General features: G+C 39.0%; 1 protein-coding gene across 4 annotated transcripts in view; it reads right to left on the bottom strand.

Annotated features, from left to right (window-relative positions):
• LOC127446064 (zinc finger protein 536-like) overlaps window positions 1-13,851 on the bottom strand; it is a 215,967-nt gene that overhangs the window by 55,728 nt on the left and 146,388 nt on the right. For all 4 annotated transcript variants that reach the window (XM_051706705.1, XM_051706699.1, XM_051706715.1 and 1 more), the window contains 2 exons: window positions 12,492-12,650; window positions 2,554-4,263 (listed from right to left, as the gene is read on the bottom strand). In XM_051706705.1, the coding sequence (XP_051562665.1) occupies window positions 2,554-4,263; window positions 12,492-12,650 (1,869 nt within the window). The remainder of the gene's footprint in view (window positions 1-2,553; window positions 4,264-12,491; window positions 12,651-13,851) is intronic.

Genomic DNA, 13,851 nt, shown 5'->3' with positions numbered 1-13,851 from the left:
TATTGTATGTATTGATAGGAAAAGGCCAAGCCATGATACTATGAATATAACATACTCAACATGTAAGATGTGTTTGTGTGTCTTATAAAAGCGTTAGAATAATTAGAGTGCCACTTTAGAATGAATCTCACTCCACTCCACCCTAGATGTCAAGGCATAACAAATTCAACAGAGAATTCTAAATATTAATGATTTATGCATTATTTGCATGCAAACCTAATGCCAAGCCACTTCAGATAATCACATTTTGCCTTGAATTAAATTTTCAGAGAGATTTTTGCTTCATCTATGCCCAGCCCTAAGGAATCGTGAAGAATGCGTTTTATTCAGTTCTGTACAAGAAACCCAAGCATAAAAGTCTCTAGGATAGTTCTACTTGTATGGTTATTTTACATCTATATGAGTTTGCATATAAATACACTTTTAAATATACTTGCACGTGCGAGAGCAGTTGTTTTAGACCTTGGTATTGTGTGGTAGTCTCTCTTTGTCAGTCTTAATTCAAAATGAATATTCAAATTGGGTCAAAGACATTGGTGAGGATTTACATTGTGACAGAGTCTACAGAGGTGTCGGTGTAAACGTGGATCCTGGTATTTCTCTATGTAAATGTGGACAGACTGAAGACATGAACAAAAGCAGAAGAACACCTTCATCAGGTGGCCAAATTTATCTGTCTTTCTTTCTTTCTTTCTTTCTTTCTTTCTTTCACTTTCTCTTTCCCTCACACACATACACAAGTATGTACAACAGGTTCAGTAGTGATACACATTCCCCTCAGTGCAGGATGAATAAACTGTCTGTTGAGTTTTTCTCGTGGTCATTCAATGCTTTTACTGTATGTAATACTTAAACATGCCCACACACTATCACAGTGTATACAGAGGCGCTCAGCTGCTGGTCAGCATCCACCAGGGACAAATGGATGGAATCATGCTAAAAAAATGCCAAACAAAAAACTTTTCTTCGCCAGACAAAGCCTTATCTCTAAAGGTCAATCACTCTTCATGGCAGAATGAAAGGAGGACGTCACAAGGGCACTTTTCAAATGTCTTTTGATTAAAGAAGGATATTACAATACGATACATTCAACATGCTGACAAAAAACTAGCATTCATTTTCAGCCGAGTGAATGACCTCTAAATATTAAAAATGTAACAGGTTCCTCCATGACAGACATATTTTCCTTAATTGAAAGTTCAAAAGCGGCATTAATTGTTAATGTAAACCGTTTTGAAGGAGGAAAATTAAATGAATGTAAAATATCTTAACTTATTCCTATTTGTCCTCTAAATCAGTCTTGATAAATTTGTGTTTACTAATAAAGCATGGTATATAACACAAAAAGACATTTGAAAAGTGCCCTTGTGACATCCTCCTTTCATTCTGCCATGAAGAGTGATTGACCTTTAGAGATAAGGCTTTCTCTGGAGAAGAAAAGTTTTTGGAATGAATAATTGTATTGTTCCAAATTACAACAATCAGTATCAAGATTTGTCAAGTCTGTTAGAAATACTTGCAGTACTAGTTTAAACGCCTTGTTAAATCCTAAACCTATTTGCAGTCAAATTGTTTCACTGGGAGCAAATAAAATAAAATAAATAATAATTATTATATCTGCCTTACTCCTCTGTGTTTGCAGACTAGAAGTAATAATGCCAATGTAAAGCATCACACTAATAATGTCTAGCTCAACTGCAGATTTGAAAATAAGTCTGCTTCTTAATTTATAATATATTAAGAGCATGAGAAAAATGGAGGGTACATAAATTGTATTAGCTGACAGTTTTATTCAGCAAAATGAATCGCTTAACTGAAGGAAATACCTGATATAGGGTGGTGACAACTAAAGGTTGTAGATCCCACTTAATTTCTACTATGGCTACTCTAACCAAACTACAAATTCAAGTCTTTGAGATGTAGCCTATTTTTTCACTCACAGTTACTCTATTTTTCTTTTTATCACCACATTTTCAGAAAGGGCAATGTGAAACACAGTAGTCTCAAAGAGCGCCAGTAACCTTAGCAGAATCATGAAAGCTGACAGATCATTTTTCACAAAGCTATAGATCCAAGCCTCTTATAAAGTAATGGGTTTGTGGGAGAGGCCTTTATGAAAGCTAAGATAGTTAGGTTCTGTGTGCTAGAGATGACACAAGGACCATAGGCTCCTGGTCTGTTGAAAAAGTAGACAACCTTATTCCCCGAATGAGGAGGAATTGAGAGAGGGTGGGACTGGAGCTCTTGTAAAATGACAATGTAATGAAGATTAATGTCACTTTGTCATCCTGATGGTCTCTAAACTTGCTTGAAATAAGGTTGAAGTCACTCAAAAGCAAATTTTGCTCCTTTAGAGAGTTTCTCGTATTGGTTAGTTTCTGACCAATGAGAGAGCACTTGAACAAATGACTCAATTGGTAGTGATGGTGTGCTTTGCATAATGCAATGTATATCAATAGTGTGTTTACTGGCCAAAGAGTCTATATTTTTAACAGTGAGTCATTGTTCTTTGGTTTATGAAACTGAAAAAAAAGTTGATGTTGCAATACTCACCAGTGGGGTCAATTCTTGTCAAGTTGCTGGTGCCGCTGCTTCCTCCATTGGAGCTGCTGCCTAGGCCTCCGCTGAAGGCTGTGAGGTTCTCTGAACTGTAGGCCCGCAGAACAGATAGCATGTTCATCTGGTGCTCCAGGTGGGCCTGATCAGGCTTTACCAGGCCAGGAGGACCACTGCCTGTGGAGAGAAGACCAATGCCTGCCTGCTGCTGCTGCCATTGCTTCTCAGGGGTGGTATGCTGAGGAGGAGAAAGCCCAGAGCTTTGGGGTCCCATGGACAGCTTACACCTTTGGGTGTCCTTCCCTGACAGAGGAGATTCAGGAAGCATTTGCATGGATCCACGGTCCTCCTCCTCGGCATCACCCATCTCCATTTCTTCATTGTCTTCTGCCTCCTCGTCTTCATCTGAACGTATAAGCTGCTCTGTGGCAGTGGGGTTGAGGAATGATTTTTCACGACCCACTTCATCTTCCTCAGACTGAGCACCGCATTCCTCTGATGCCTCAATTTCACTGCAAGATGCCTTGTCGGACAGGTCGTCCAGAGAGCCCTGACCGCCCCCATCATTGGACTGAATATGCTGCTGGTCCAAAAATCCAACAGGCCCTCTAGCAGAGCCATCATACACAGGGCCAAAGGGCTTGTAGAAGTCACTGGAGAATGCTCCCATAGACGCTCCATGTGGGGGTTGCTCCAGATGGTTGGGCCAGCCTGCTTGTACCTTCAGATCCCCAGACTCAGTCTCCCTGTCCCTTGACGGGACTCCCTCGTGGTGATGGAGAAGGCCTGGTGGTGGAGGAGCCAGGCCAGTAACTTTGCCTGCATGTGAATGCTCACCCAAGAGCTGTTCCTTAGTATCTTTGCCTGGGCCAAACTTGCCTTTGCCCAGGTGGTTGGCTTGCAGGTGGAGGGCAATCAGCTCTACAGAAGCAGTTGTGAAAGAGCAGAAGAGGCAGCTATGCCAGGCAACATTGTCCTGGAGGGTGACGGAGGCTCCAGGAATGGATCCTGCGTCTGGCCTAACGGACAAATCCAGAGGCTCATACTGGGAGCGGCCACCCTCAGCTGGCTTGTTGTCATTGCTAGGATTCTCCTCCTGGTTTCCCTCACTGGCTCTTTTGGTTTTGGCCTCAGCACTCTCCTGGATATAATGCTGGCCATGCAGCTGACCCTCTCTGATCTCCTTCTCCTTCTTCATGGAATTGAGGACAAAGCTGTCCATGAAAGCCTGCAAAGAGCCTTGAAAGTTGACTCCATTTCCCACCATACTCTGATAGGCTCGTCCCAGGTCAGGGAAGCTGGCAGGACTGTCCCCAGCAGAGGTGGGTCCCTCAGGACTCTTCATACTCTCGGTGGTTGGCTCTGCCCCTGGTCCATGGCGATCTCGTTCCCTTTCACGGTCTCTTTCCCTGTGGGATAGCATTGCTGGTGGAGCCCATTGATGTGGGAGCATCTGACCCCCTCTGAAGTCAAGACCAGAGGGCATCATGCCTTTGAAGACCCCACGAAGGACATCAGGACGAGCAAAGACCCCACTGCCACTATTGTTCTTTCCATGGTCATCTTTGTGTTCAGAGGAGGGAGGGTGGTTGGCTGAGGGACCACTTCCATTCTGTCGTTCACGGTGATGGCGCTCCAGGTGGTACTTGAGAGAGGCTGACTGAGTGCCTGCATAGTCACAATGAGGGCACCTGTAGGGCTTTTCACCTACATTGATAGAGATGGAAAGAAACAGATAGGAGTTGATGTCAGTACAACACTAATAATATTCTGTAGGTGCCAAAAAACTCAGCAGGAACCTTTAGCATGTTCCACCTGTCAGAAGAAGAGCAAAAAGAAAGACAACATATAAACATTTGACAGAAATCACATCGAGGATTACGTCAAGCCTCGATAAATCTCACAGTCTGCAGCATTCGACAACATGTCTCACTTAGTAAACAGTCCAGCCTTTTGAGAGGAGGGAGGAGTTTCAATACAGGTCAATCCAGCTCAATCCAGATCCGACGAGTGAGCCATCACTCACGTCAGCGCCATAAAAATGTATCACCATATGGTGCCTTCAGTCCACAACAGAGATCATATTTTCATCTACAACAAAACTGTCTGGATGTTATCTCTGTTCAGATAGGGAACTGCAAGCTTGTGGTGCTGCTGCTTGCTGCTCTCTCTCTCTCTCTCTCTCTCTCTCTCTCTCTTCTGGCCTTGTCTGCAGTCAGGCCTTTACATTGGTGGTGAAGCTGTTCTGTGGACATCCTCTATTTGCAGTTTATCATGCTGAGGATAAATCAAGCCCAGCAGATGCTCCCAGAGGAAAACTGCAACCCCTCTGTCCAAAATGCACCCAATAAAAGGCCCTCGTTTGAGAGTGAAGATCTAGTCTAAATGATACAGTATAAGCACACCATATGTGGTGCACGTGAGCATTCCTCATAAGGCAACCTCACACTGATGATTATAAAATGCTAACCAGCATGAAATGTACTGTAAAAGAAGGCATGCAGGCAGTTTAGAAACACATGCTAATGTACAATAATTCTTGTTAAAAGTGAAATAAGGGCAGCATATGAAAGTGAAAGAGTCTAAAATACATTTGCATGAGCCGATCAGTATCGATAAAAAATACCTTCTGACAACAATTATAATAGACTTGGAATGAAAGCTTGATTAATATAATCAATAAACAATGCAAGGCTTGATTTTTGAGACCCTGTAATGATTCAGGAATTAAATGATGTAGCAGGAGTTGGAAAAGAAAGACAGAGAGGGAGAAATATATGGAAAAAGGAAAATAAAAGCATGTTTGTCAAAGTGTGTGTGCGTGTGGCTATAAATGCTTAGATTATACACATGGAAAATATTTTTTAACCCAGAAAAAATTTAGCATTGTTACGCAAGACTGAATTGAATGATTTAATTCTGGCTCTGTAGTAAATCATGGATATAATTAGCAAATGGCATAGTGCTCAAGTAATTTATCATTATTTGGAGGGCGCCATTCCAGAAAAAAAGAATGGAAGATCTGCAGACCCACTGCACAGCTCCCTAAATAAAGGATTACAAACATAAACTCAAAAGTGTATTGATAAGATATATAGAAAGGGCAGCGGGACATATAATGAAGGGCAGGAGAGAGGGTGAGAAAAAAAATAGAAAGAGGGACAGGGTAGGGGGCTGTCTTTTGTTCTTCTACCTAAGAGTGTTTGAAGCGTATTTTCAAAAGACATCATACAAGATGAGCTTTTAACCCAATAAGTGCTTATCCTCTGAGCAGAATAACAGGGGCTTGATGTGATTCAATAAGGAAACGTCCTTGATGCAAATGATCATTTCAGTTCCTTTAACTGGAAGGGATGATATTCTGTACCCAAAATTAGAGTACAATTACAGTGATCTGCTTTTCTCCGCTCCATGTTGAGTGTCTGTTTATGAAAGTATTGATAAAATAAAAATGTATTCAACTCCCAAAAAAAGGGACAAATTATGCTAATAAACGATGTAATGCCAAATTTATAACCCATATAGCCCTATGTATGTGTATATATTTTAAATAGTGAACAATATTGCTGGTTGTCTGTTTATATAAGTGTGTTCGAGTGCCTGTGTAAGTCTCTGTGCGTGTGGCGTGTTCTTTGTGCACCATTTGGGCTCAGTAAGACATCTGCTCCATCATACGTCAGGGGCACGTGTGGCATCTGGGGAATATACTGTATCCTGCCTTGCAACATTACACACAATTTACTGCTAAAGGTCATTATGTACCCGTTAATCCACTTTTAATTGATATCCACAAAAACAACACAACCTCAGAGAAACAAAATGGATCGCCAAGGCAGAGAGGTAAAGAGATTATAATTTTTCATCATTTAAAATGAGAGAGCAAAACTCAACAACAACCAAAAAAAAGTTTCCAGAGCTAACACTTATTGCTGATGGACTGTGTTAATAAAAATAGGGAAGAAAAAATACATATCATATTGCCATCTGGTATAGTATGACAGGCTTTGTATAAATTACAGAGACCTCTCACTGTGAGTAGTACATATCCGTTATCATTTCACAAATTCACTTCTAACAGAGTGCTTTCAGTCTCTCCACTTGAAGAAGTCCAGCGCAAACTGATTTCATATGGATTTGTGAGATTTGTCATGACTCCATAGTAACAGTTAAGAATAAACACCCACAGCCTTAATAGAAGGGCAATTAAAATAGTTAATAGATATGACATATTTAAAGATGAATTTCCATATGGCTTTACAGAATGGTGAAAAGACAGCCTGCATACCACAGGGGGATAGAAGAGAGAGAGAGAGAGAGAGAGAGAGAGAGAGAGAGAGAGAGAGAGAGAGAGACTGACTACACTGGAAAAAAAAAAGATGTTTTTTTTATTCTTCTTTTCTTTTTTTAAGCTGTTTTATCTACGCCAAATGTATAAACAAGAATGTCAAGGTGTTTGAGTTCTCAAGCCCTCCACGTAATGCAGTACCCACAAGTTATTTTTACATTTTAAATTAGCCTTTACTGTATGGCCCATTACTTCAATCCTTTTATTCGCTTTAAAGACTTTTTGAAAACTAACTTACCATGTAGTTAGAAAATAAGCATCAAGAATGAAAACAAAAGTAAATAAATATGAATGAAACAAAACAGCTAAACCATGCAGATCTTAGAAGTGATATTTTCAGATATCTCTCAGGAAGCCTGCCGAGTGAACTTTGTTATTTACAGTGCTTATGGTTTGGAACAGTAGCAACTGACCACAGACCTGAGCTTAATCACTTTCTCTGCCTCTTCAAAGCAAACCCCCAAAACATTGTTCGATATAACCATAAACCTCCATCCAGCTGTGTGAGCCAGATCTCTTTGTTTTTTTTTCCAAGTCTCTCAAAAGATGTGTAATGGCTCCTAATCACCAAAGTGAACTCACACGGCCGAAGCCTGTCCATCCAACATCTCTCTCGAAATACAGGTGATTCATCTGGCATGATGGTTCTCCAATGCCCTCGAGTTATGCGTAGCCATTGTCAGGAGCAAGGACCTTTTTATTTTTTATCTTCAGCTGCTTACTGCTAAATACTGCCTTGTCCAGAAGGGGACAATCTGTGTCTCTAATTGCTGTCACTGAAGCCTAGATTCATTATGTGACTTTCCCATTAAAATGTGAGCATTAATTTGTATAATGAAATATCACCCACTGCAGTGTTCATTAGCTGTGGCCCCACAATATACGCTGCACAATGTTAGCTACCTAGAAAACTGTGCTTAATTTCACTAATGGATATTTTCCCACTCACTGTTGGGGAGGAAATTAATACTGTAACATTAGCTCTTTAACTTTTGGGGAAATTTAAATTCACTTCATTCCTTTCAAGCCAACGTTAGAGATTCATTAATCTAACATTGTGTCACACAATGCCCTGGCCTCCTCAGTAAGCAATGGCATTGTGATGGAATAACGGCATCAGGATTGAGGCGCACTTTGTGTCATCCGCATGTCTGATTGCTTTAAATCAAGGCAGGATATTTGTTTAATGTCAACGTCATAGTTTAAGCCTGATTGGAAGGGAAGACTGTGACTCTACAGGATGGAGGATGCCTGTTGTTCCTGTAAATAATTTGAACAAAGCCAGACTGAGACCTGTGCCATCTCAAATGTATGTCAAGCCTGAATCTTTATGACAAACCTATAACTGATCAGCATAGAGTCACATATCTTGCAAGTGTGTAAATTGCTGAATTGACAGAAAGCAAAGTGTCTGTGTGCAAACGCACTCAGGCCACACCGCACGCATATGGGCCATCCCAGTGGGTGGAGTGAGTGAGTGAGTGAGTTAACGGAGGCTTGGGACGAGGGTCTCTGTTTCCTCTCTGCTGAAATATAGCTCTACTGGGGACCCTTACCCCCTGCTCCGAGCAGGCATAACTCAACCTCCCTCAGCTAGAAACATATTTCCCCACTCCATCCACTGCACTCCTGCTAGAAGAATATAATCAGCTTGCCCAAAGCCTTAACCCCTCTGTTTAAAGAAACCAGAGAAAATCAAACTTAAACACTTTACTCTGACTGCCTGTCATTGTATGTTTGACATTTTCAAAAGTGTAGCCAATGGCCATACACTACATAACAATTTACAAACATTTTACTACATCAGTCATTTAAGAGAAAATGACTCCTTCAGACTGCTTTACAGTCCATATTAGATAATAACAAATGCAGACATCAGTGTTCTTCAGACTTGATAAGAGCACTATACTAGAATGAAATGTAAGGCTTTTTCCTGTGCTTCTGTTAAAACAGAACATGACAATACTGCAGCCTGGGAGAGTTACACATCAGCTCCACTGTATGGCATGCCTTAAAATCAACCTTAATGCTCCAGAATAGAGTAGCTATGTGCTTCTTATTAAGTGGGACACAGCATCTGGGTGGTCTCCACGCTTCCTTGTAAGCACATACCAACAAAATATCAGCCATCAATTTCCTGAGCTGCAAGTGATTTCCATTTACAGTTAAAGAAAGAAGAGGGATTGAGGGATTGCTTCTTTCTATTTTAATCTGTCCTTCTCATGATTTAAAAATACAATGTAAATGTGTCCATGTACAGTTGTTACCTTAAGGAGCTATTTCTACCTGATCTCAACTTTAAATATTACTCTCATTGGTGTGATTCGAGATATTCAGGTTTACTCAGTAATATTTATTTAATTAATTAATGTATTTGTCTTGAATATCAACAGTTTATTCAGATGTTACCACATGATGCACATTTGTTAGGTAACTGACAGTTTAGTGATTTGCATTTCATTAAGGTAATGCCAACTGTCTTTATAGAAAACAGTAAAAGAACAGTGTTTAAGTTTTAGGTAAGCTTAGATTTTTAGCTTCTGTTGTCTGTTGACTGTGTATGACAATCAACATGTAATGTGACTGTCTCTGCAGCATAAAGGCACCTATTTAAAGTGAGGTTAAATGGATGCAAGTAAGGAAGACGAATCACAATTCAGCATGCATTATTTTCATCATGCATGCAATAAGAATTGAGAAAGAAGAGCAATTAGAATGCAAATATTGAAATTATGTCCTCGTTGTTGGCTTAGAATGCTGAACATTCTATCAGTGTAGAACAATGAGAGATAATACTCAAGTTAGCACATCTATGGCTGAAATCATCAGCAAAATAAAATAAAAGTGGAGTCTGTACATTAAGTGGTTCGGCTAAGCTCCACACCCCTTTGTTACATTCGCTCGCTCTGACAAGCTCTGCAGAACTCCCCATAGGAATGAATGGATTGCCGTGAACAGCCTGGTTTTTGGCAAAATATTCTCATAAATGGAATGCATAATATTCTCTAGTGGGCAGGAATGAAGAGTGACATTGTAAGGCATATTTATCTGACTTTTTTATTTGTAAAAGAAATCGTAAAATTACACAGTAATTTGAAAAATGTGGAGACAGAATAAAGAAAAAGGATTATCACAGTCACTTGAAAAGAGAAAAGCATCATTTGATAGTGATTACACACCTGATAACATTAATGTAAGTGAACAGAACTGTTTATAATGTTTCATAAGAAACTAATTTTGATGCTGTGATCTGTTTATTTACTATGGCTTTTATTATTACATGAATCAATACATAAATTAATTTACCTTGGAGCAAATGTAGGTGTCGTAGCATATGTTATTCATAATCATTTGGGAATGAGGACTGACTCAGTTTAATCCATAGTATGCTCTTCTTGACATTTATTTAAAGTTTTTTGTTTATTTGTTTATTTTATTTATTTTTTTTAAGAAAGAAAAACACTGTGTGTATGCCACTATTACAACTGACCCAGCAACATCTTATTTTTTCTCTACAAATATTGGCAGTTAATTGACCCTTTGCTATTTTACTTTATTATTTAATATAAAACACAAATTAAAAAATAGTAGGTAATCACTAAAATAATAACAGGGCCTATTTACACTTGGTCACTTCATGCATGCTTACTGATCGGATTGCTATCCAACTGAATAAGCTCATTCCATTTACACTTGGTCACATCAATGCGTCTCCGCAAACGGATATGAATCCGATCTTCAATTCCCGCACTATATGCAAACAATATGAAGTTTGTTGCTTATGCCAGGCAGAAAGCATTTCAAACGCAATTTATTATTTGATTCCAACTGACTTTGAACAGTGCATGTGTGTCTCTGTTTGTGTGCGCGCTGTGTACAGTATTCCTGTGCATTACTAACAGCATTACTAAGGTGCATTATTAACGATGGGGGGCGGGGGTGGGGGGGTGGGGGTGGTTACCCCTAAAAGAATTTAGAATATGTGATCTCTGAGAGGTGCATTGGCCCCAAAAAGTATTTGGACAAAAAAGCCACACTTAAATATGTATGAATATAATTGCATTAGACAACATATATAAATAAATAAATATATAATATAAAAAATACATTTACTTTAAAGAAAGATATCATGAGTATGATTTTCAAGCATAACATGTCACAGAAAAATAATTGTTAGGTTTAATATGATGAAACAGATACTGCTCAAAATGAAGACAGCAAGTATTAAAACACTTTATGATTGTAAAACAGTGGGACATGCACACTGCTTATGTTGTGAACTACAGTGGTTTCTCTGCTGTGTACTTGATGGAAACTGAATGATCTTGGGACCAGCTGTTTAAGAAAGGTTTTGAGAAAAGGTCATCATTAGTAGGGGTGCGCAGCGAAGCCATTATCTGTATTTGTATCTGTATCTGTTCATATGACAAAATGATCTGTATCTGTCTCTGTATTTGGATAGAACCAGGTGTGGGCAGGGCTTAAACCGGAAATGCGTCAAAACTAAATGAAACGCCCATTTTTAAGTGTTACTCTTACATTTTTAGTTTCCATTAATAAAATCTGCCTTGTATATGCCTTTTCATAATAATAGCCTAAAAATAATAATTATTATTATTCAGCTTCAACTGATAATTATATAATAATAATAATAATAATAATAATAATGATTATTATTATTATTATTATTATTATTATTATTGTTGTTTAAAAATATATTATTTTATTCTTCTTTTCTTGCCAGTTGAGGCTGAATTTGTAGGCTACATTAACTGTGGAATATGTTGCTAACTGTGGTTTCTCCTGGTATTTCAGATATCAATATCTGTATGAAACAGTATTTTCATTTGTCTGTGAATGTATAACAACATTATTCTGAAGGCAGGTGTCAAGCAAAATGTGAAATGTCAAGCACACATTTTGCAGTGAATAATAAATACAAATTAAAACATTAAGATAAATTAAAATAAAATCAAAATAGCCTACAAACAGGTGAAAGTCCCGTAAGTCTATCAGGAATTTTTACGATAGGACACCATTATTTAGTTAAATAATAATAATAATAATAATAATAATAATGTTACATTTATATAGTGCCTTACCAGAGTTCAAGAACACAACATTTTCAATGTTTTCAAAAAACAAATGTTTCAAAAAAAAAAGTTTCAGTTTCTTCGTTTTACATAAGGAGGAATATTCCTAATAGATGAATACTCTATGGAGCATTTAAACCTTTATGGAGCATTTTAACTTTTTGGGGGAATAAAGTATTAACCAGTTAATAACCTTAATCGCTGATGTGGATATAAATGTGGTCAACTTTAAAAGATGAATAGACAGGCTCCGACGTGAAATCGTCACTTCAGGTCAGGAATTTAACGCTGCGCTCAGGTTTAGGCCTTTCCGAATAAGGTATTCGGCTTTGGGCACATCCCTAAACATTAGCATCATCACTATTTATTTATCACTTAAGTGTCCAAATAGTTTTTGGGGCATTTTGGAAAAGAATAAAATGCTAAATGTGTTAGTGTCATGGACAGCTTACTGGAGGTAAGCCTTTTGGATTTGTCATTCAAGATTTCTTACTCACCTGTGTGTATTCTTAGATGTACTTTTAGATGGTGAGAGGTGCGGAAAGATTTTCCACAGTAGGGGCAGTCCTTCATGCTGGAACCCACGCTCCTGTCCCGGTGCTGGGTGGAGGGGGGCTGGACAGCACTCACAGGTTTTGCCATCTCATCCCCAACATCTAAGAGCCAGAGAAACAGAGAAAGACATAATTCACAGACTGTTCCGTTTCACTTCAAACCAGCCACATATGTCGGAGAGCTTTTTTTTCCTGTCTTGTTGTTTCTGTTATTCTCAATCCTTTTAGCTTTTGCCACCAAAATCTGCTAATGCCACATAAAGTCAAACACATCAATGAGTTCATGTGTACCACCCCTCCCTCCACAACCTGACAGAATGCTGACGATTCAGAAGCTTTCTTTAGAGATATCACCTCGACCCACCCACCCAAGTACACTCACGTCCCAATCCAGCCTCTCATCATCTTTTGTGGGAAACATATGGCAGATTGTGTTGAAATGAACAATACAGAAAAAAAGAAAACAGCCATGTCAGCAACAGGGTCTTTGCTTCATTGTGGAGCCCTAGTTTTGACAGGTGACATCGGCGGGGAGCTTGATGGGAAATGGTGATAACGAAGGGCTCACTCTGATGGAGCAACTGTCACACCAATAACGTCTAAGAGTGTCAACAAGCCCACACTTGGAGATAATTAGTCACTATGCGTATATGTGAGATGTCAGCAGTGTTACACCAGGGTGAGTTATAGAGGGATATCATATAGTGCAAAGTGTTTGACACCCCAGTGAAGTTAATGTGATACAAGACCAGGTCAGGTCCTTTGAGAAGTTACATTAACCAGAGACTGACCAACCACATGCATCGCTGTTGAAGCTGTGGCCTAGCAAAGTGGATAAAGTGACTCCCCAAGTTATTAATAAAGTGCAAAAGGGCCAAAAAAAATAAAATAAATAAATAATAATAATAATAATTATCTGTCAGAAATCATAGTGTGTGTGTCTGAATTTTGGAAAAAGACCCGAAATGCACACAATCTGACCCTTAAAATCACATTTACCCTTTGTAACAGCATTAGGCTTTGTGCCTTTACATGGGTTGCAAGTCATTAAGCGCGTTGACCAGCCACGGTGTAAACGTGACTTTTAAATGCATTCTTATTTTCTGCACCTACACATGATACGGCGTGTGTGTAGGGAAAGAGATCGTCTGAATGGCATAACCCACTTTAGCAACCATTTGCTTCAATCAAAAGCTTTTGAACCAGTAAACTTTCTTTCTTTTCCCGTTTTTATCCCCTCGTTTCTGTACCCTCTTTTAAGAGTCAAATGAGATGTGAGAAGTTAAAAAAGAAAGAGTGAAGT

The sequence above is a fragment of the Myxocyprinus asiaticus genome, chromosome 1 (genome assembly GCF_019703515.2).
Source record: "Myxocyprinus asiaticus isolate MX2 ecotype Aquarium Trade chromosome 1, UBuf_Myxa_2, whole genome shotgun sequence".
In the NCBI taxonomy this organism is placed as follows: Eukaryota; Metazoa; Chordata; class Actinopteri; order Cypriniformes; family Catostomidae; genus Myxocyprinus; species Myxocyprinus asiaticus.
This window is presented reverse-complemented; position numbering and strand designations above follow the sequence as displayed.